Here is a 24,946-nt window from a genome sequence, read left to right on the forward strand (position 1 = left end):
CGTGGAGCAGAAATCTGTGAGCAGAAAGAAAGAAGAAGAACAATTCAGTTCAGTCAGCCAACGAGGAATATGATAGGGGTGGTAAGCCGTGTTTAATATATATTTATATTACTTGAAATATTGTTTGAAATATCTAAATTATGACAATTATCTGTTATTTGAAAAATGCTTAAATTATTATCATTATTATTAAGACATTTCGAACAGTAAGCAATTCCTTGCACTCAGGTTTGTATTTGTTTATGAAGGCTGGGCGTTCAAATATATCGAATATCAGTATACATTCTCCTGTCAAAGAAAATCACAGCTTAATGTCACATAGCCTTAGATCTGTAGACATTTTAACAAACACACGTGCTGGCGTTTTTTTTTTTTTTTGTTTTTTTTTTAAGGTATACCGGCAGTTAAATTCTGTTGATACTGGGCTTCGTGTGAGACTTGAGATATAACCTATAATACTTACACCCCTTATAACTGTTTTTTTTTACTTTTTTATCCGAACTTGATGTTTTTAAGTATACTACCAACGTCCTTTACCCATTAAGCTAAAAGCTTGTAGTCATTTGTACAGTTCTGTTCACAAGATCTGGAACACTCGTTTGAGTTAAAGATCAGCTTCGGAGCCTATCGAGTGTGGCAGTACAGCTGAAGTAAAGGTTCGGGAAACAGCACACTGCAGTGTTGCTTACCACGAAAGTTGCAGGGAATTTTCTGACTTGACGAGTGAAAAGAAACTGTTACAGGAAAGCTTTGCATTTTAATTATTAATGCAATGCAGAGTCCAATTTTAGAAGAGAACCCTGGGAAAAAAGTTAGGAAAATATTTTCGAGATAATCAGTATCCCATAACTAATCCAAAAAAATAAATAAATAAATAAATAAAACTGCCTCAATCCCTTCACTTGCAAAAAGCTGATGTTCATTTGAAAACCGAGAGGAGTGGATGGTGGTTCCATTACAGCGTAAACACAAAAAGGTATCTCCCACCTGCGGTGGCTCAGTCGGTAACGCGTCTGACTGCCATGCTCAAGGTCCCGGGTTCGATCCCCGGCTGGTTCAAATCGGGGAACTTTTCTAACGGAAGCGGCCCCGGTGCCCACCCAGCGTCGAATGACATGGGTACCTGGGAAAAACCGTTGGGGGTAAAGACGGTCAGGGGCGTGATGCTGGTCACATCACCCCCACCCATGACCGGATCAAGAAAGTGTGGAGCGTTACCCCCACACCCCCTATATGCCTTCATGGCATGGTGCTAAGCACAGGGGAGCACTTAATTTTTACTTACCCTTTCTTACGACAAGATACACTTGGAACCGTCAGTGCCTTCAATTGGTCTTGAACTGTGGAGGGAGTGATAATGTCTGAATTAAATTGCTGTCCAGTTGAGAAATTATTTTTTTCTGCGTAGTCATTCTGATGATTCGTTAGCTTTAATGCAAGCAGTGGCGGCGATTTGCCTCTTTTTGTTAATCACTATGCTAAACCTTATCTACAAAGGAAAAGTAAACTGACCTTGCCTCCTCCCCATTTTGGAACCCAATCGCCACCACTGAACGTAAACATATTTGCCACATCTATGTTTTGTTAATGCAAAGAAAAAATCAATTGTGTTATGCAAAACAAAACTTAAAAATGTTGCTTTGCTGCTTTAGACAACTCATGGCACAGCATCCATCTATCAAACTTTCGATAAACTGTGATAACTATGAAATAGGAGGATGACAAAAATGTTTTGCAGCCATTTTTCCAAAGCAATATGTGGGGAATACCAAACAAATTGCTGCTTTAAATGTAACTATGGACTTTAAATCACGTCAAAACGTTTTTATTTGTTACTGATTCTACAAGAAACAAATTATTAGCCAATTTTAATTGCCAATATGGCTCTTCCTATAAGTCAAAAAAGTAAGTTTTGCAAAATGACTATGCCATAACTTTAGCGTTCCAGATTTTCCACATTAGCTCTGTAGGGTTAATTACTTGTAGAATGTGCATGATGCTGATTTGTCTAGATTGGATGTGTTTTTTTGTTTCTTTCAGATGTGGAAACATTGGAGCTACATTTACATTCTGCTCTTCTTATGGGTGAAGATATGTGTAGCTTTTTATGTGCCTGGTGTAGCCCCAGTTGAGTTCAAGAAGGGGCAAAGGATTGATGTGAAAGCAGTTAAAATGACAAGTACTCACACACAATTGCCATATGAATATTACTCATTGCCATTTTGTTTGCCCAAAAATGGAACATTCATTTACAAGTCTGAGAATTTAGGTAAGTATTCATGTAGTAAGATTGCTCAATATGTTTTAGTGTGTGTAAGCAGTAATGGGGCAACGTATTCGGTAATATCAGCCTTGGCATGAGTTTCTTCTAAGTGTCCTTTCATCTCTCATCATCATTGTTGCGATTAGCCAAAAGTGACATGAAATAACAAACATACAAGTACAATTGTAGCACTCTAGTAATTTCATGTAAAATTCTGCCACTGTTATATTTTATTAATGTAAATATATAATCATGTCTAAAGATAGCTTCATTTTCAGGAGTGGAACATGAATAGTAATGTCATTAAAAGTAAGTTTTTTTAATGATCAGTATATTTTGCGTCAGCTGCTGGATATATATATATATATAATATTGGCGGTATTACATTTGAGGGCGTACATAACATATTTCCAATCAGATTGCAGATGTATTTAGTTGGATGAAAGATGCTTTTAACCATTTTTCCCTAACAAAGTGTGAACTTTTTTGTGCTGACAAGTAGCCCAGTTGTGTAAGTGTTTCTTGAACATTTCCATTCCATAATTGCTGAAATTAAATTAAATATTATGGCTTTAGAGCCATGTTATCTTTACTATGAAAAATGTAATGTAGAGATAAATACATTACTGTTGTGTTGTCAAGTCTCCTTGATTTTTAACACTTTTAAAGCTTTTTATGTCAATAAAAATGTTATTTTGTGTTCCTTAAAAAGGTGTGCCATTACTGGGTATGGGGACCTTGGATGCTTTATAATATTTTTTTTTAAAAAAAATCTCAGTGTTACTAGAATTTATCCATGGACTGACTAACACTGGTGAGTTAGTTGATTTTTGTTACTTAGCATCGCTTTTCTAACACTTTTGGCTAATTACAATGCTGACGAGGAGTGATATGATTACATTAATGGAGACACAAACATCCATACCCTGGTTGGGATTCAAACCCAGGACTCCTGCCATCGTAGCATGCTGTGGTAACCACTCCACCATGAAGGTCGGTATATTCGGTAATTTGTCCGTATTGTGGTTATTTTAATTGGTTAAGTTTACAATGTTGACCATTTGTCAAGTTTCCACCCCTGCTCTTTCTAAAGCAGAAGCAAAAAATTTAAACACAAGTTCTTCAAAAACGCTGTTCTTATCTAGTGAGAAAGACACCAAGTTGGCAACTATGCATGGGATGATCATTGTTATGTGCTTTGAGTAAATTTTCCAGCTTGAACCATGTGAAAAAGGAGGAAAGGGTTATTTCTCAAGCATGGACTTCTCTGTTGTCACCTCCCTTAGAATTAGCACACATAAGATAGTATTACAACAGCTATATACATTCTCCTATCTTACATAAACTAGTCAATGACATGTAAGTACCTTAACAGTGGAGTAATACTGGGTATGGGATCTATATAATTGATATGGTTAAAGAAGTTTGTAATTTATTATTGAACAGTTCTAAACTATGTTTCCTTTTGGAATTACAAGTTAATCAAATTTATACCACTATGCATTTAAATTCAGCACAGTATATAAAGCAACACTGCTTCTTTTATGATTAAAATTACTCTGCATAACATATAGCATTTATCAATAATTATTCCAATTAAATTAAAATTGACTATTTTAGAATTTCTAATCAGATTGCACGTCCAAGAAAATACAAATATACAGTGTGTTTTTGAAGTCCTGCAGGATTCTAAAAACCTGTAACTTTTAAAGTAGTACGTTTATTATGTTTATTTAAACAATGAAATATTGTTTGTTACACAGAGCAAACATTAAAATTAGTGTTTGATGTGGTTTGATTTGTCGCCAGATCTCCAGCTGGACACCATTCACATCCAAAAACGCTTGCAATATTCATTTGAATCCGAGAATTGCGTTCTGACTGTGCTCATCTGGAATGTTGTGAATCACATCACGTATCTTGAACTTCAGGTCGTCAAGATCTGTTGGTTTCTATGCATACACTCTGGTCTTGACATGTCCCCACAGCCAGTAATCGCAGAACAGTCGGCAGAACAAAATTTTAGAGTTTCCTCTGTGTAACAAACAATATTTTGTTGTAATAAACCTAATGCTTTAAAAGTTATAGCTTTTTAGAATCCTTTTTAGAATATTATTATAAGTAACCTCGAATTTTAGGTTTTTAACCTATTTTTTCCTTTACAGGTATGTAAGAAATAATAAGTTATGTCAACGTTTGATTGAAAAATGCAACAACTAAATGAAGTCTTATACAGGGTTCCCACACACCTGGAAAACCTGGAAATCTCAGGGAATTTGAAAAAAATGGAAATCTCAGGGAAAATCATGTAATTGACTAATGGTTCCCAATGAAGCAAAACTGAGGGATTGTAATATGCTCCTGTCTGTGGATAATCCAAGCGTTGTAGCATTTCTCTTTCAGCAAGGAACTCATATCTATTTGTCTGTTTCTTGTTTTTAAATGTGATTTCAGGGCTGGTGACCAAGTGTATACCCTCATAAATTTTGCACTTTTTAAAATTTAATTAACTGATTTCGATATTTTACATGACGTAAAATATATTTCAAGATGTGGAAAACGCATAATAAAGATAACCTGATGTCCAAAGTTAACCAGCGTTCATCTGATTTCCCTTATTAGGGAGTAGTTTTAAGTTTTTTCTTCCTTCTTTTTTTACAAAATAGTAAAAAAATGGAGTGTCCTGTTTAGGGAAATATTTATTTTCTGCCATCTTTTGTGTACAATATTGTTGATTGTGTGTTTACTGCATTTAGAACAGAATTTTAAATATTTACTTACTAGTGCCATATATGAATTATGTACTGTTCGTAAATACTTGTTCATATTTTAAGTTTTTGATCATGTTCAACTATTGTTATAGTTATGACATGACATGTGGATTTTTACGTGCCTCAAAAGCTCACATATGTGTAAAATGGAATTACTTGTAGGACCAGCAGATCTACATTAATATCATGTAGTGAAATAGTTTTCTCAACAGATATGCCAGAAATTGAATATCATGAGGCGAAGGCCAGTCGAATGGTGTATACTTAACACCCCCCCCCCCATCACACTTGCACTTGCAACTGTCACTAACTTACCATTACGTACTAGCATTCCTCACTTCTTCATCTTAGATTAGGCTCGTTTTGGAGCACTGTTAAGTTGGTTTTGATTTTATCACATGGCAATGCATATGTGGAAAGTGGATTTTCTGTAAATAAGCAGGTTTTAATAGAAAACTTGAAAGAAGAGTCTGTTGTGCCTATTCGGCAAGTTTATGATGCAGTGAAAGTGGTAGGAGGAGTGTCAAATGTAGAAGTAAGCAAAGATATGATCCAGAGTGTTAAAGGTGTATGTATTAGATATGAAGAAGCATTGCAGAAGTTGAGAAAGAAATGTGATCACAAAGAAGACGAAATGAAACGTAAAGCAAGTGAGAACCATGCTTTACAAGCCAAACAACAAAAGATGCAAGAAGAAGCAAAGGCTATTGCAGAACAATTAAAAAAACTTGAAGCTTCTGAGAAGTAAAGTTTCTTAATTTGCTGTATCAGACATTAAGTACATTTCTTGTTTTATATTTCAGTCTCAGTAATTTATTATTCCTTTTTAAATCTGTACTAATAATTGTCACTTAATTTTTATATGTTTTAAAAATTCCAATAATTTGTTTGTCTTAACTATTATTGTACGCATTACAAATTAATTGATATTGTATCCATATATAAACATGTATGAAAAGTGTGAAAATATTTCAATGTTCTATATCAGATATGCTAGAAATTGTTTCAGAGTTGTTTAAAGTTCTAGAAAACTGGTCATCTTTGTTCTTAATTACATGCAAAGAAGTGTAATTTTATTTTATTATTGAAATAGTTTTGTTATTTGCATCAGAAAACAACAGTAATAAAGAAGGTGAGGATGGTATGGCTATGAGAGGAAATGGAGGAGGCCATTGTAAAATTATAGTAGTCATGTACTGTGCATTCAATACTCTGGAAAAAATATGAGGATTCTGGAAATCTCAGGGAAAATGGATTTGGAGTTTGCGTGGGAACCCTGCTTATAGTGCCTAAAAAAACTATTTTGCTTGTTAGAACCTATTTTAGGTTTATGCATCTAAATCAAGCCTTTTTTATGTTTTTATGTATTTTTAAAAGTTTTACAAGATTTTTGTCACACAGGCATTTGCTTTGTTTGGTCACGAAAGAATTCAATGAGGAACGTGTTTGAAACATACTCTCCGTTGATTTCCCTTCCTCCAAGTCCATTGTGATTTTTCAAGGCTCTGAACAAAGCAAAATGTCTGGTGCCACTGTTACCTGTACAACCCAAAGTAATTGATCTGTGTGGTCTTGCTCACTTTCGCATCACTTCGGTGCTTTGTGGCAAACTAACATTTCAGCATTGAAGTCTGCACCACTGACTATGTTTTTGTTGAAAGATTATTTTCAACATATAAAGTGATCCTCACAGACAAAATTTCTGAGTTTTACTGTGGATAACATGAAACAAATATTGTTACCTAATTATACGGCGAAGAGTGGATTTTAATAGAAAATGTTCAATGGTTAGTTCTGCCATTGCCATTGGGTTAGGCCATACACATAACATTATGCAAGATAGTGCGTACTTCAGGATCTATGTGACTTTCAGGAATTTTGAGCACTCAATAACGTAATAGTTTGCATCATAACTTCAAAATACAAAAGCAAGGTTACCCTGCTGATGTCGATGACTTCATTTTTATGAATGTGACTCATCAGAGAAAGGGTGGTTTATGCTACACTACCAGTATGTCCTCTTGTGTTTAGTGATATACTAATTTGGCTACAACAAGCTAAAAAATGTTAAAGGTTTCCCCTAGACAATGCAACATGCTGTGAAAGCATGTACAAGGATGTGAGGATTGGACCACATGCATTCACAATCTTGCTAATTGGTTTAGGTGATATGATCAGTACCACACTGGATGAACTCTAGAGCCACTTTCCGGGATGTCACTGGAAAAATTCCTTCATGAAATCTCCTTCCCTGGGAATCGAACCTGGGTCTCCCGCGTGGCAGTCAGATGTCCTACTGACTTTGAGTTGTCTACTTGCTAATATAAGTATTCTTGTATTATATTAATGAATGTATTATTTGCAGGAGAAGTACTCCGTGGTGATAGAATAGTGAACACCCCGTATGAAGTGAGAATGGCTGAGAATGTCAAGTGTCATTTGCTGTGCCATACCAAAGACAATCCAATGAACTGGAATGAGCAGGACTCTCAAAAGGTTATCAGCAGGATACAACACGAGTACTTTGTTCATTTGTAAGTACAATATGTTTCAGTGTGTCTATGAATGTCATGTATAAATAGTGAACTACCTACTGCAACACATAATGCCAGTCAACTATTTATGGCAGCTTGTTTTCGTATTTTGGAAGCTTGTTTAGGTTAATCAGATTCAGGAAATTTTTTATTGATGAAAAATAAATTTTAATCAACCGTATCCTGGCCTTTGATTTTAATAGTTCTTGATTGATGGTTTAAGTTATAAACCAACTCCGTAATCTTTTTATTTACCATTGTTGTCACCCAAACAATTCAAGGTTAATAAAGAGCACACAGCAAACATTACACCTTTGGCAAATTTGGCCAAAAAAAATTGAATGATTTGGTTTCATTATCGCCAACCATGCATGCCAGTGTAGCTCATGTTTCTTGTGCCATTTTCTGCCACATATGTTTCAGCTAGCTTTCTTGATACTCGCATGCTGAGCATTGCTTAAAATTATTGAAATATTGTGTCAGAAACATCAATTAACACAGCATATGTTATATTTATTATTTCAAATAAATTGTATGTTCAGAAGATGTAAGTCATTCTTTAATAATTATCCAATGATATATGCTTCCTGTTTTAACATGCCCTAATTGCAACAGGACTATCACATTGTGGTTGGAGATATTTTGACCTGTCGATTTTTCTTATTTCTGTAGGTTGGTGGATAATCTCCCTTGTGCGACAAAGATTGTAAATCCAAAGACAGGAGAAACCCAAGTAGAACATGGATATCATCTTGGTGACTTCTATGAGGGTACTGCTTATATAAACAACCATCTAAGACTTATCCTGCTATATCATACAGAAAATGAGTAAGTGCTCAGAATAAATATCTACCTTAGAATAACAAGATGTGCAACTTGCATACAAAGAAATCGCTTCCATGTAGCGGTAATAGTGGGATAACCGGACATCCTAGAATGCAGCAATGCAATACATCTAGGCAATAATATTTTAGTCTCACAATGTAAATTGAAATTTGTTTGAAACATTTGTAAACTATTTATTACTTGGTTTGATTCTTTTTTTTCTTTGGCCTCTTTTCCCTTTATAATATTTAAGACCTTAGGCCTACTGATATCTGTGCACTAGGTGTGCTTCTAGTAGAACCTCTCCATTTTTTCCTGGTCTTTCACCGCTCCTCTCTTTCCGTGTTGTTCCAATCTTGTCCTCTTCTCCTACTTGGCCTTATTTCCACTCCTTGTTCATTGTAAGCTCTTACTGGTAGTCTTTCTGCATCCATCCTCTTCATGTGTCAGAACCATCTCATCTGTACCTGATCTATCCTGTCCTGAAGCTTCACCACCCTCACTATATGCCGGATCTCCTCATTCCTTATTCTATCCCTTCTAGTCTTCCCCAATATACTCCTTAAAAGTTTCATTTGCACTTCCTGCATCTCTCTTTCTGTCATTGTCCAAGTCTCTGCTCCGTAATTAATGGTACATAGTATGTGCCAATTACCTTTTGGGTAATTCCATGTCGAATCAACCAAGAAAGAATAAATTTCGGAATTTGATGTCATGGATTTGACTAATTTTTTGGTATACATGCTTCTTATCTGAAATATAGAAATTTTTTTTATTTTTTTATTTTTCATGTTGCCAGTTTTTGAGTTATTGAATTTTGGAAATTGGCAAAATTGCCCAAAATCCGCTCACCGCTGCAACTTTAAATACAATTTGCAAGAGACCTGTTTCCAACTACAGGCTGGGCATTGTCTCATTTGAAAGCTTATGAAGAGTGCTTTCATTTGATATACAACATGCTTGGTTTTTGCGAAAAACAAATTTTGAAAAGTTTTTCAAAATTGTATTTTACAATTTCCAAAAAAACGAAATTTTCAAAAATTTTACACTTATTGGTACAAATCTGCTGAAGGTTCAGTCAAAATTTCAAGGTGATGTCTCTTTGGTATCATGTGAAAAGTGAATTCGTTTCAAGACCATGCGATGATTTAAGTTAACGTATTTTACATACCTAACCACATTATAAATACAGAAGCATACATACCAAGAAACTGCTTAGTGATACACAAAGCCTTTCTTTAATAAAATGCATGATGCTTGCGTCGTCTCCTCTTGCTTCAGCTGGTATGTTCTACCGGCAGCTGTTACAGGGTCCACTTTGCAAAGGACTGTGTGCCTTGGGGTTTTAAGAATATCTGGTCACCTTGGATAACTAAATGACTGTGCTGGACCACAAGGATGCAAGAAAGACACCTGCACTTCATGTTCTACATCATCTTTTGAAAGTACACATCCCACCCACATACGCACATGCCACAAAACCTGTGATGTGTTTAAAGGGTACATTTTCAACATCTGCATTAACTTTAACACAATGTACCAAAGTTTCTTCAGATGCACAAGACACTTTAGTCTTCACTTTTTCTATGCTTACTGTGAATGCATGAAACCTCTTACAGCTTCACCAAACCGTGTCTGTAAAAGTCTCTGTTCTTCCAAATATTCGTCATTTTTCACATAAAAGAAAGTTATTGGTGGAAAGTTTTCCTTTCCCCACTCAAATAGCTGGAGTGCTGTTATGATTTGGTTTGAAGGAGGTGTCTGGAGACTAGCTTTGGCTGCCAGCCTCTTTACCGTCCCTCCAACACCATCACACACTCCCTTACCATGTACTGTTGCATAAAAATGCCATCGGAATTTCTATGATGGTTGGACAGATTTCCAAAGTTTTTGCAGTTCTTATATTGCACTGCTGAACCATCAGAGAAGTAATATACTTTCTGTAAGTTTGGCAGACAATTTTCAAGAAATCTAAAAGCTCTCTTTGGAAAACATGGACAAGAACTGTGTTGTGAATCAAGCAGTCTGAAATGAAGACATATTTTTTGTGTTTTAGAATATCTTCATTGTCCTTAAAATATACTACAAATGGATGAACTGTTGCCATTCAATTGTTCTAGTGGAACCCTTGTACTTCATCCTGCAAAATAAATGAGTAATTCTCATCAAAATCATGTCATCACAGCTTCATCGTGCACTAGAGAACTTTTCTTTTCAGAAAAATATACTGATTGCTGTTTGGCTATAAAATCATATCTCTTGAGATTGATCAACTGATTTGAAAAATCTTGAACAAGTTCCTGTGTGGATTTAGTAATTGTCTCAAAAGAACAGCGATCCACTGATATCCACTACTTGTACGTTATATTTTCAATCATCTCTTCCTCAAGGCTTCCTTGAAATCAATTATGCTGGGACAGGAATCACACTCATCTATAAAACACTTCTGTTGTGGTACCCTACACATTATTTTTGAAAGACAATCTTGGTATGTTTTAATGGATTTTCATGTATTTTATTTAAGTGAGCTCCAACTATCATTAGTCTAACATTTTGATGAGTGGTATAAACACATACAGTGTGGCTCCTGCTATTATGCAACTCTTTGGTCTTAATTGTACATATTTTGAAAATCCAATCTAAGTAGATCAAAAACTATTTGACGTAGAGAGCTCAAATTGGTGTCATTCTCTTCAGCTTTTAATGAGCTTTAATTTGAACATGACTGTTGTAATGTGAATATTGCTTCTGTATTTATAATGTGGTTAGGTATGTAAAATATGTTAACTTAAATCATCGCATAGTCTTGAAAGGAATTCACTTTTCATATGATACCAAAGAGATACCACCTTGAAATTTTTACTGAACCCTTTAGTAGATGTGTACCAATATGTGTAAAATTTTTGAAAATTTCATTTTTTGGAAATTGTAAAATAAAACTTTGAAAAACCTTTCAAAATATGTTTTTCGCAAAAAAACGAGCATGTTGTATATCAAATGAAAGCCCTTTTCATAAACTTCAAAATGTGACAATGCCCAATCCTGTAGTTGAAACAGGTCTCTTGCAAATTGTATTTAAAGTTTCAGCGGTGAGCAGTTTTTGGGCAATTTTGTGAAATTTCAATAACTCAAAAACCGGCAACATGAAAAATAAAAAATAAAATATTTTCTATATTTCAGATGATAAGAAACATGTATATCAAAAATTAGCCAAATCTATGACATGAAAGGTTTATGCACTGGTTGATTTGACATGGTATTACCCTTTTGCATTTCATAGCTACATCCCTGTTCCATATTAATCTTCAAATGCTTTGATATAGTCACCACCCATTTGTGTTCTTCTGTTTACCTTCTCATCTATTCTTCCAATTCTCTCAATTATGTTGCCTAGATATCTGAAGCTCTCCACTACCTAAGAAGAAAATCCATTTATATTTTTATGATAGTCAAATTTTTTGTTGGCATCATAAATGCTCCAAATTGTGTTATATGCAGCTTTGCCGCAGTTGTTGTCAAAACACTAATTCCCATCAGTACCGTTCCTTGAAAATTGTAATAATTCAAAGTCGTTCTGAATATTTACAATTTTACTGAGATCAGCAATCAGCCAGATTTACATTCAAATAGTCATAATGTCACATGGCATAACCATTTGATCACAAAATTCATTTCTCCACACAGTGTTGTTGAGACAATATAGAAAATTCAGTGTCTTGCATGATTTACAATTATTTAGACACTGCAAAAGTGGCACATGGCATTTCTGTGGACTCTGTGAGACACCCCTAATTGCTAAAGTATTTGTAGTATTTGTGATTAAATATTAGCCCATACTTATTAAATATTAGCCCATACTTTCTCAGCCCTACGTTGAATATAATTGTAAGTGGCTTAATGTTTATTATTTTCATTTACAGTGAAATGTACAGGGTGGTTGGATTCGAAGTTGAATCCAAAAGTGTGGACATTAATGATCTAAACTTTGATGGAGAGACATGTACAATACCAGATCACCACAAGCGACAAGCTGTTAACAAAAATGGTGGGACCAAATTGTATTTCAGCTATTCGGTTGAGTGGCAGCCTTCCGACATCAGCTGGGCATCTCGCTGGGATATTTATCTTGGCATGAGCGATGTTCAAATACATTGGTTCTCCATCATCAATTCCCTCGTGGTTGTGTTCTTCTTGTCAGGTAAGGAATCTTGTAAGAAACATCTAGAACGTGTGGGTATGCATACACACTTGTAGATACAATTGTGGTTTGTCCAGCAATTGACATCTCCTTCATGCTACACTATAGATCCACCAAGCTTTCTGAAACCTCGAAAAGTATGCGAACTACAGGCTTCCCCGTAACTTTAACTAGTGCCACTTCTCCCGCGCCAGGTTTCAGATGAGTTGCTGGATCTATATTACTGGATACATACATAAATATGCATATCCTTACATTTTTGAGAATATTTGAATCCCCGATTTTTAAAAAGAATTTAGAACTAACATTGAAGCAATTTAGAACATCAAAAAGCAAGGGGAAAATATTGTAAAAAATAAAATAGAATTTAAGTAGTCTGTCAAGAGCATGTTTCTTAATATTCCTCCTTGTAAAAACTTTCAGACGTTTAATTATTGAAGTATGCATTTGTAAGATTTTTATCATGTTTGCTAGTTCAGAACCAATGTTGATACTCTTACCATTACTTGGAAATTCAAAGTCAGTCAGAATTCATGTTTTGGAAAATGAGAGATGCAGTAGTAAATAATTACCCAGTAACTTAGTTCTCACGGTTTCCACCATGCTGTTTGTAGTTTGTTTTATCAATTTTGGTGGCCACTGCCACCATCCTTGTTACAAATTATCGCATTGTCCAGAATATGTGTAAATTTCAAGATGTCTCTTTTATTGGAATTGTATCATAGCAGTCTATCAGAGTTTTTAAATACCGTAACATTCATAATTTCACATGATATATCATTTGATTTAAAAGCCTGTCTTCCCACAGTCTTGGTGCTAATACAATCAAAATTACAGAGGCACAGACAAGTACATTCCAACCAATATTTTGTACTGATGTCAGCTCAGCTGTAGTGTTAACATAATATGTGAAATGTATATTTTGAATGTAATAAGATCGAAATTCAGTGAATTGGACCATAACATAAGTAGAGAAAGTTTTTGGAAACTCACATTTTTCTACAGTTGTAAAGAAAACTGTTTTATATACCATGTAAATTACTTTCAATTGTAGTAAATATGTAAGTGGCCACAAGAGGAATACATACTGAATTTTGCATGTCATAATTGTGAGAACTTTCTTTGTTCTTCATAAATTCTTGTATGACCAAAATAAATTATGTCCAGTTTAGGATTAATACTAGATAGCAGTAGAATAACTATAATCAACTATTGCATTTTGTGTGCTTCACACCATGAAATATCACATTGTTTTCCACAGGAATTCTAACAATGATCATGATTCGTACATTGAGGCGGGATATTGCACGCTATAACCAAGATGAGGGTCTTGAGGAGACAATTGAAGAAACTGGATGGAAGTTGGTTCACGGAGATGTGTTTCGCCCTCCTCAAAACACACGCTTATTTGCTGCTGTCATGGGGAGTGGAATACAGATTTTCTTCATGGCACTCATCACAATTTGTAAGATATGTTTTTATAGTGTTCATTGTGTGAAACATCCAATGTACACACAGGATCTTGTTCTAACTCTAATATTGACTTCCAAGTTTTCCAGTGTTTTCCCTACATTTTTCTTCTAATATTTTTCATTATTAACAGGGGTGTAAGGGGTAACCCTATCTAGAGACACCCAAATGTCAACCTCTCTCCAACATAGTTCACCTTGGACTATAATTTTCAGACTAAGGAGGCTCTCGTGCCTGTATCTGCAGGCAAGGTAATCCTCTGTAGGACTTTTCTTGTGTCATCCATGTGTGTTTGTGATCTCGTCATATTACTGTTCGTCCCCATTATCAAAATTAGCCAAAAAATGCAGAAAATTAATGTAATGTAAAGTAATTTACAGCAATCATTCATTTATGGACCCTTCTAATATAGGTTACTAGTTGAATTTTGTTTTGCTCTTGTGACTTGCATGTGCACTTTGCATGAGTTTTCTCAATTTTTGAATACACCTGAATGCTGCTTCAGAAATGAAAATCCAATTTTAATTTTGTCTTGACCTGTAAGAATGCATTTCTAGAACAGTGGTTATTGACATTTGAGAGACCTCAGCCTTATAAATTATTTTTTTTAGGAGTAGATCTCAGTCGCAATAATTTCACTCATAAATACCTTTCTATTTTTCTTTAAAGTTGATACATTAATTAATAGGCACCCTTGAAATTAAATATTAATTAATAAATAAATTATGCCATAATTATAAAGATTTATAGTTCGATTAGGTCATGTAAGCCGCTATGGCTTGATAGCTTCATTTGCCAGAATAGTAGCACAAATGACGCATAGAGGACACAACAATTGGTCAGAATCACTATGTTGTATGAATCCAAATTTTAAGTAGCTGTCTTTGTACATACTGGTGATCACTCTGTAGACTTGAGGTTCATGATTCAATATTTGTTGCATCACAAACACTTTCAACAAAAGATTTTTTCATGCCAAAATTGAACTGGGTCCTTTGTTAATCATAACAAAGTTTTAAGATATTATTGTGTTACTGGTACTTGTAAACAATCATGCTACTCTGGATTTGAAGCAAGTAGTTGACTGCATTAGTAGCTGTACTATTAGATTCAAAGACCGAATACAGAATGCATTGATCTTCAATTTCAGTGGAAAATAATCGTTCTATTCTTCATACTGTTCATGTATACTATATGTCTATTGTTGAAGGGTTTCATCTCTGTATGAAAATTAGTTCTCTTGCTATGATATTTTGTGTACATTTTGAAAAGCACCCATGTGAAAAGTTACCATCCAGAAAGGCAAAAACGTGGGAGAGGCACCCATTCGCTTCTTCTTTCTCTACCCCTTGCTCCCATCCTCTAAAGTTTGATATTGCTTTAATTTATTGTAAGAATAAGCCTTCAGCAATTTTGTTCTCTTGTATAGAAGTGCACAGTGATTTTTTTTTCCTCCAGTTTTTGCCATGCTGGGAATGCTCTCACCAGCATCTAGAGGAGCTTTGATGACTGCAGCGATTTTCTTATATGTCTTCATGGGATTGATTGCTGGGTATTATTCAGCCAGGTTGTACAAGACATTGAAAGGAAAAGAATGGAAACGATCAGCTTTCCTGGTATGTATATTTTTTTGTACATTCACCGTGTATTGTAGTTTTTAAGAAGTTGTAGCTAGAGACTGTTTATTAATAAGTTATTTACTTATTTATAGATGTATCCAATTAGTGAAATTGTCAGCAATTCTACCAACATACCTATATCGGCTGGTATTGATACAGTATCATTTACACTGACTCATTTCTAATAAAAAGGCTTTGCATATCTTTCTGTAGTACAGTGTGTCCCATATTTAAACTGGTACACTTGTAGGATACATAAAATGCATACTGGTCTTATGTGGGGCACACTCTAGAACTGCCTACATCAGAGGCAGACTCAATTTTGGAGTTACCATACTTCCTTATTGTTGTGTAAAGGTAATTGTCAAGAACTGCAGACCAGTTATTCACATCTCATACAGCTGTAAGGAGAGGAGATTGTTTTTTATTTATTTTTTATTATTATTATACCCTCTTGAAAGCAATTTGGCTGAAGTGTTGAGAATCGTAAAGTTTTGCAAATCCATTTTATTAGTACTCTAGGAGCTAGCTCCAGTTTCGTCTGCACTGAAATGTACCCTCAGTTTGACTTCACAGACTTTTAACACATTCGTGTCTGGCCTCATAATACAGCATTTTTACCTCTGGTCTGCGGTTTTTGGTTGTTTTTCAAAAAATCATAGAAAAAATATTTTTAATTTGTTTTTATTTGCCACATATTTCTTAAATTTACAAAACTTCCTCTTTTCAATGAACAAAAATTTGTTACATTTTCTTTTCATTTTCAGTTATTTTTTAATATTTTTTTCAGCAATGTTTTGTGAAGGAAAAAAAAAGTACAACATTGTAACAAATGTTAATATAGAGATATTTTAAGTTCGTAATCTGGAAATTTCAATAATTAACTACATAAACTACCAATACATCTTTTGAATCTTGCATAAGAATACTTCTTATGTGCACATAACAGAAAATAATTACAAATTACAAGTAATTATCTTTTGTATGAAAAAGTGGCTGCCGGACAGGACCAGATGATGTATCAGTTGGTTATGCGTCATCTGTAAAAATTAAACAAATAAATAAACTAAATAAGTAAAATAAATTTTCATTTGACATACACTATACAAATAATAAATGGAAAAACTAAAAATACATCAGTGCATGTAGGAGAATCAAGTAAGAGGCAAGATGAATAGACCCAAAGAAATTACCTCTTCTCACTTAATTCATAAAATACTAGAGTTTGCAACACTGTTTATATTGTCGACAATAATTATTATGAATATAACCTACCTTCCAAATCTTCAAATTCATCTGCACCATCAAAATCGTCGCTAACTTCGAACTCTGAGGCGGAATCCTCTATGCAGTCTGGATCTAACGATGCCATTCTAAACAATGCACAGTACAACAACCCGAGAACAAACAGGCGCAGGTGGGAGATAAAAATATCACATGAGTCACCTAGTGGTCAGAATTTCAACAGAGGGGCTTGAATGAACACGCGCATGAGACGAAGTACGAGCATAGCCCGTCGTTCAATCGGCAAAGCGATTGCATACCGCAGGACGGGCTATGCCCGTCGTTCCTCCACATTGACTTTAAGTGCACTGCGGGCTATGTCCGTCGTGAGACCCCAATGTGTTAATAGGTGGTGCTAGTATTGAGGGAGAAACTGGTCACGTGACTCGATTTTTTGATAGCTTAGCTATCATATTGGATTCAAAATCTTGAAATTCATATTTTTAAATCGCTTGTTTCTCAGCTATATCTCAAACAAATTCGTTTTTTTTTTATGTTTGAAAGGTCTAAATGGTCAACTATTATTCCCATCATTTTTTCGTTAAAATCAACGATACTGCTAGAAATTTGAAAAATAAAAATTATGTATAAAATTTACAGTAATATAGCTAATTTATGATTTATGAGAGAAATGTACCTGTTATAGGAGGTTACATGGCTTCTTAGATGAGATAAATAATTTTTGTCTGATTTTATGCTTGGAGTAGGCTGTTTATGGTGCAGGGTGCCCCGAAAGTAGCAGGTTCTGATTCCGGATCTCTGCAGTTTCAGTGTTACCTATGATGAAATCTGCTTTTTTCTGTGCATACACAAGGGATATGTCAGCACAAATGGAAGTGCGGGATTAGGACATGTACTGTGAAGTCAAACTGAGGGTACATTTCAGAGAAAATTGGTAAAACTTTGGAAAATGTCTATAGTACTAGAAAAATGCTTCTCAACATTTTACATAGTGGCCAGTACACCTGGAATGAGGAAATGTATGAATTAGTGTCGGTGATTCAGTTTAAAATAATATATATATATATATATATATATATATATATATACACACACACACACACACACACACAGGGTGTCGCAAAACTCTTTCAACAACGCTTGGGTGCTGGTAGATATCATAAAAACAAGTAACTTTTCCCTATAAAGTTTACTTCGAAAGTGCTTAGTTTCTGCGCTATAAGTGCTTAAAATATATCCTGTACGTATGCAACCCAACACAGCAAACGCTTGCTCTGACATAACTACCAGGGGCGCGTGGCAGGGTTGCCTCTAGCGTTCCTCGTTAAGAGAGACGACTTAAAAACAACAACTTGGGAGTCTTCCCTGAGCAAAATCCAAAACATTAATGATATTTGCGATGTTGTAAGAGGCATTGACAGTATTTATAAGCTGACAAGACAAATAATGGGCAGACTGGAATTCAAGATTACTCATTCTAAAATATCTCCATAATTTATTGATTGATTTGGTTTATTTTAATTCACTTTTCTGCAACCTTTGGCTAATCGCGAAGGTGAGGATGATATGATGAAATAACAAATGACACCAATGTCTAGGCCAGGATTTAAACCCGAGATACCTGGCGCCGTAGCGAGCTGTGCTAACCACATCACCACGGAGTGTTTCGTGTATCATGTGATATTAACAACTGCAAGGGAGATGTGAGATATAGGAAATCCACGAACGAACAAATGTAAACATGATGTGTTTGCTGCCTCGTTTCGAATACGCAGAACCGCCCCCCATACCGGAGTGGTTAGCACATAGCGCTACGACGCCAGGGGTTCCGGGTTCGAATCCTGGCCTGGGCATGGATGTTTGTGAGTGTCCATTCATCAATTTCATCATATCATCACTCATCCCCATCTTTACAAATTAGCCAATAGTGGCACAAAAAGCGAAAAAAATAAAGCAAATGAATGAATGAATGAATGAATCATTAAATTAAAAGAGCATTGCAATTATTTCCTTAGGAGACTAACACGATTAGCAATAACGCTAGCACAGATAGGAATAATTTTCTAATAAATAAATTGTAATAACATTAGAGTCTGCGTGTTCGAGACGAGGCAGCAAACACATCATGTTTACATTTGTTCGTTCGTGGATTTCCCTATTTCACGTGTCCCTTGCAATTGTTGATATCGCATGATACACGAAACACTCCGTGGTGATGTGGTTAGCACAGCTCGCTACGGCGCCAGGTGTCTCGGGTTTAAATCCTGGCCTAGACATTGGTGTCATTTGTTATTTCATCATATCATCCTCATCTTCGCGATTAGCCAAAGGTGGCAGAAAAGCAAATTAAAATAAACCAAATCAATCAATAAATTATGGAGATATTTTAGAATGAGCAATCTTGAATTTCAGTCTGCCCATTATTTATCTTGTCAGCTTATAAATACTGTCAATGATTCTTACAACATCGCAAGTACCATTAATGTTTTGGATTTTGCTCAGGGAAGACTCCCAAGTTGTTGTTTTTAAGTCGTCTCTCTTAACGAGGAACGCTAGTGGCAACCCTGTCACGTGCCCCTGGTAGTTATGTCAGAGCAAGCGTTTGCTGTGTTGGGTTGCATACGTACAGGATATATTTTAAGCGCTTATAGCGCAGAAACTAAGCGCTTTCGAGGTAAACTTTATAGGGAAAAGTTACTTGTTTTTATGATATCTACCAGCACCCAAGCGTTGTTGAAAGAGTTTTGCGACACCCTGTATATATAAAAACACTTACGTGAGTATCGTGAAAGTCCTATATACGACGTTTAGCGAGCTACGCTCCGCTTCTTCAGGTAACTGTTATCAGCACGTAAAATACTTCGTCATGTTAAAAAGCAATCTAGGATTGGTTAAAAAGGATTGGATTAAAAGTGTAAAAATACATGACTGTTAAAAACTATAGATGACTTGGTAATGCCAAAAGTGGAGCTGAATTCCCATACCACCCAAACGGCTGAATGAACAACGCAAATACAGACGTGTGTCACATTCCTTCCATGCAAACTCTTCCACCTTCTGGGCAGCGTGAGCCACTTCCGGCGTAACGAGGAATTTCACAGACTCGTTCTTGTTTTTTCCCCATCTTTTGAACATTTTGATCCATGTTTCATCCAAATTGCCATCATCTCTATTCAATTTGTTCCCCCTATCTAGACAAATGTGAGCTGCCTCATGAACATTCCTATCAGGTTGTTTGTGAACTCTGTTTACAACTTCCCTATTTCTAATTTTATGTTTCAGTTCTATAACATGCTCAGATTCAGTATAAAGTGATGTCAGACACTGGTATCAACTCTGTGCTAATAACGTAGAATAATGAAATTTAGTGGAACAAGATGTTAACATGTGATTATTTTTTTTACCTTAAGACAGCAACTCTGTATCCAGCTTTTGTGTTTGGAAGCTGCTTCTTCCTGAACTTCTTCATCTGGGGCAAGCATTCAAGTGGAGCTGTTCCGTTTGCCACCATGATGGCTCTTCTCTGCTTGTGGTTCGGAATCTCCGTGCCACTGGTTTTCCTCGGCTACTATTTTGGCTTTAGGAAGCAGCCTTTCCAGCATCCTGTGAGGACTAACCAAATTCCGAGGCAGGTTCCGGATCAGTTGTGGTACATGAATCCGATGCTTTGGTAAGTTAAATTTTGTTTTGTTATCGGAGACAAATATGAAGGGCTACTTGGTTCATTCCTGCCTAAAATAATTATGACAACAATAGGACCAGTCCTGTCAGTCTGTTTTATTTTTACTTAAATTTTACCACGTTTCTTAGAATCTCGATCTTATATTCTCTGAGTTTACATTTTCTTGCATTGCACATGGTCGCAACACAGCAAAATGTATCAGAATTTTCCCTTATTTTTGCATTTCCCTGAATTTAAGTTATTTTCACCTTGATTCCCTGAAAACATAAAATCGAGGTTCCACTGTACATGTTTTTTTAAAAAATGTAAGTTGATAAATATGAGAATTTGATCAATATTGATACATGTTTAATTTTATTTTACCTGTAACCAATATTGTACCAATATGATATGAAATAGTCAGTGTTCTATGAATATCGTAAATGGCTCACAAAACCAGGTTGCCACGATAGGTTTTGCCTTTGAATTAGAAATTATGTATTTTGAAATTTACTTTAAATATCCAGGATATAGAAGTTTCCTTTTATATGCTTCAATATAATACCAAAAATGGTAGTATTTGGCACCAATTGTAAGTATATTGGATCAGTGTAATTGTCAGTAAGTTTAGTTACTTTGTACCACATCAAATTATAAAAAAGTGATTTGTTTGTGCCTGATTGGTCATACTTTACAGAACGTCACTTTATTACAAGAGTTATTACACTGTTATTGTACATAGTGACTTGTTTTGCTTTCCATGTAATGTGACATTTGTGTCATCCTAACATCTTTATTCAATTGTTTCTGGAGATCACCAAATTCTGTTTCTAGTGTTTGATTGTTGACACTGCCTCATGAAATAACCAGTTAGATTTTGTTCAGTTTTAAAACTTCCATTTTTATTTACTTTCTAGCACATTGATGGCTGGTGTCTTACCATTTGGAGCAGTATTCATTGAGCTCTTCTTCATCTTCACCGCTATATGGGAAAATCAGTTTTACTATCTATTTGGATTCCTGTTCCTTGTGTTCATAATTCTTGTGATATCATGTTCTCAGATATCAATAGTAATGGTGTATTTCCAATTATGTGGTGAGGTAAGTATAGCTTATATATATATTTGCTTTCATTATGTGTGAATATGGTGATCCATTTATAATGAACAATATAAATGTATCGAAACTTCATATCTGTTGAATCAACTCGTTATTCATTTTTCTGTTCTGTTCACTGTGCATATGAGTTGAATCGTTGATTCGAATAGATTACATCTCTCCTCGTAACCACAAAACAGATATTAGATACAATATACACATCATAAGAGAAAACTTTTGGTCACAACATTTTTCTGTTTAAAGCACATTTGTCAGTAGTTATAAGTAATTGAAGAAAGCATTTGTACCGCCGCTTCCCTTGCCTACCCAATGTCAACTTTTGCAACAATTTTTATTTTTTCTTAATTGTCAGATTTTGTTAGGAGGTGGAATATACTAAAGTTTCCAAACATTTTTTAATGCCTCAAAATTGATATTTCATGGTTTAATTATGAATACATAAAAAGATAGAACAAAAAGTACACAGACAAAAGATTAATGAAACGTTCATTGTGTTTGCAACCCTCTATTGATAATAAATAGTAAAGATTATAATCTTTGTATAGTTTTATTCCCTTTCTTGATGATGGCATGTGATATTGCTGAAAATATTTGAGGAAATCAGTGTTCAGTTTGTTTTTTAATCTGAGTTTTCTTTGGATATCACACAAAATTTGATATATTGATACATTTGAAATACTTTATCAGATCATTAAAATTGTCAGGAAATTTATCAGTTATGTGTAATAATTTAGGGTTCCCACTGAACCTGGAAATCCTGGATAGCTGAAAAAGTCAGGAATATCAGCTTAGGAGTGGAAAAGTCCGAGAATTTGGAATATGTTTGTACTTGCCAAAAATAGAGACTGGAAAACAAACTTTTCATTTTTTTATTTTGTTCATTTATTTCCCACACTGTTGCACAGATTTAATTCATTTGATTACTATGAAAAATTGAAGACTTATCTTTTGTATATTAGTATGTTATAGTATTATAATATAGTGTGGATAGTTATTTGAAAAAGACAGGGAATATGGTTTAATAAAATGAGTGGAAACCTTGCAATTGGCCCATAATCTCTGTTGTTAACTGCTTGGTATTTTGCTGTTATTCTCTTTCATATTTTCAGGATTACCATTGGTGGTGGAGAAGCTTTGTTGTGTCGGGTGGATCTGCTGTGTACGTTTTTGCATATTCAGTATTCTATTTCATTACAAAATTGGAAATCACAGAATTTATTCCCACTCTACTTTATTTTGGATACACTTTTGTGATGGTGGTCACGTTCTGGCTGTTGACTGGGACAATAGGTTTCTTCGCTGCATATGCATTTATAAGGAAGATTTATGCTGCAGTGAAAATAGATTGATGGATTTTCCATTGTTGTTAAACTTTATTTATTATAACTGTAAATCTGCATCCCTTGCGCCACAGTGCAAGTGGAAGCTGGTTGATGGTAGTATCAAAACGATGTCAAAAGGACTCTACGACGGAAGGTGTTTGGACAGCCATGCATGAGCAGTATCCACATGAGAAAACTGAAGTTGTATTTTGCAAACGAATCTGCAGGTTTGCTTCATGTGTTTCTGAAGCATCCTGCTTTGAATGTCTGTGTTTTATTATTTTTAATTCAAACAAACTTTCGAGATATGTTTGTGATTTTAGAACTAAAGAAAATAAATCATGAATATATCTATAACATAAAGATTGACATAATGATGAACATTTTAAGGAAAAAATATTTGAAATGGGATTTTTTAAGAGATTTGTAACATATCTGGTTGATGTAAAGTGTAAACTTTACAATTTCCTGGTGCCACTTGTAATTGAGGCAAAGTCTGAAGTGAAATGCAAGGGGGGGATGGGGTAACGGAGGAAACTTATTGACCAAAAATAAAATATGTGATTGTAAAAGCTATAATTTATCGAATAAGGGATGGAAGTGTTGTGTGTAACTACATTGATAATTACTACAATTATGTACAGTTTGTCTTGGTATGTTTGTGATTGATGTTGGTACATGAATGTCAAAATTCATCATTCCAACTGTTATGAATTTCTCCAATTTTGTCCCAATAACTTTTGATAAATGATGTTGTCTGTCATACTTTACAAGAGGTGCATATGGTGAACTATGTATTGCAACATATTTTCCACAAGTAGTAATAATAATCATAATAATTGTTTTTATGGTTTTTTATAATGTTATTTAGTTAATTTTTAAATTTGTCTGAAGGAAGTGCAAGGAAACTTCTGAACTGCATAACAATGATTATGAACAGTTTACGTAACTTTTTCTTTCAAATATGGCAATTTATTACTATAGTAAGGTGTATCAATTAAGGATTTGATGCAAAATTCATGTTGTATACCATACCTGTAATAATTAATTTTCTGGGAGAGGTGCACTGATAGGCTCTTGAATAGGAAATATAATTGCTCCTTTAAGATTTGGAATATGGTAGCATTGGGTAACTGTCTAAAAGTTTGGTATAAGTTTTCTTCATTGATATGTTGTTTCCCCGAACAAAAACACAAAAGGGAATATCTGTGTCACACGGTACCAGGGACCAAAGGAACACATTTTCACATTTCTCACTGGCATTTAGTGGGTCAGATTTTCTTCCACTATTTTATGTGGTGTCTTTTTCTATCCCAATGATATGTGGTTTTTACATTCAGGAAGTGGAGTGAAACATATATTTTGAAACAGTCCTAATGCATAATTTTCAAAGATGCTCTGAGGGCATGCAAGGCATTACAACAATGCTCCACCCATTCTGTCATGACACTATTCTCAGATTACCTAACAACTATTTGAATCTGCATTCAAAGAATTCAATTTCAAAGTATGGTAAACAGCCTGTCAATAAGAGATTCTACACATCTTTATATCCTGTCATATACTTGAAGTATGCTGAATACCGGGAAAGTATAATCTTTGCTTCATGTAATGATGATGATAAACGGAAACCATACTAAAGATAGCATAGAGAAACTGCACACTAATATTGATGTTTAATCCACTTTGTGATGCTGCTGAGTCAGTCAAAACTGGATAAAATGAGATAGAGTAATAATATTCGCCAAGAAAGGAAACTGCCGTATGAACAAGAAGTGAAACTGGAATGAATCATATTTCTTTGATGTCGTTAACTTGAATGTAAACAATGCATCCTAATTTTAGGAGTTATGCCAACACTTTATAAGTTACATAACGAAAAAAACAATAGCTCCTGCAAGTCTAGATCTGCAAAAATT

At 34.8% G+C, this 24,946-nt stretch overlaps 1 protein-coding gene across 1 annotated transcript; it reads left to right on the forward strand.

Annotated features, from left to right (window-relative positions):
* On the forward strand, positions 1-24,946 carry TM9SF4 (transmembrane 9 superfamily protein member 4). Its single transcript, XM_083138851.1, has 10 exons — positions 1-81; positions 2,041-2,269; positions 7,400-7,568; positions 8,241-8,396; positions 12,314-12,591; positions 13,853-14,056; positions 15,520-15,677; positions 20,336-20,595; positions 21,504-21,687; positions 22,815-24,946. Exons 1-10 carry the CDS (start codon positions 70-72, stop codon positions 23,052-23,054), a joined length of 1,890 nt encoding a protein of 629 aa, XP_082994977.1. The 5' UTR covers positions 1-69; the 3' UTR covers positions 23,055-24,946.

The sequence above is a fragment of the Lepisma saccharinum genome, chromosome 1 (genome assembly GCF_977018435.1).
Source record: "Lepisma saccharinum chromosome 1, izLepSacc3.1, whole genome shotgun sequence".
NCBI classification, from domain to species: domain Eukaryota; kingdom Metazoa; phylum Arthropoda; class Insecta; order Zygentoma; family Lepismatidae; genus Lepisma; species Lepisma saccharinum.

Excerpts from the sequence above, each read along its gene's own strand:
- TM9SF4 (XM_083138851.1), top strand. Across the intron at positions 2,270-7,399 it reads TTACAAGTCTGAGAATTTAG|GAGAAGTACTCCGTGGTGAT; the intron begins GTAAGTATTCAT and ends TATTATTTGCAG. Across the intron at positions 12,592-13,852 it reads GGTTGTGTTCTTCTTGTCAG|GAATTCTAACAATGATCATG; the intron begins GTAAGGAATCTT and ends TGTTTTCCACAG.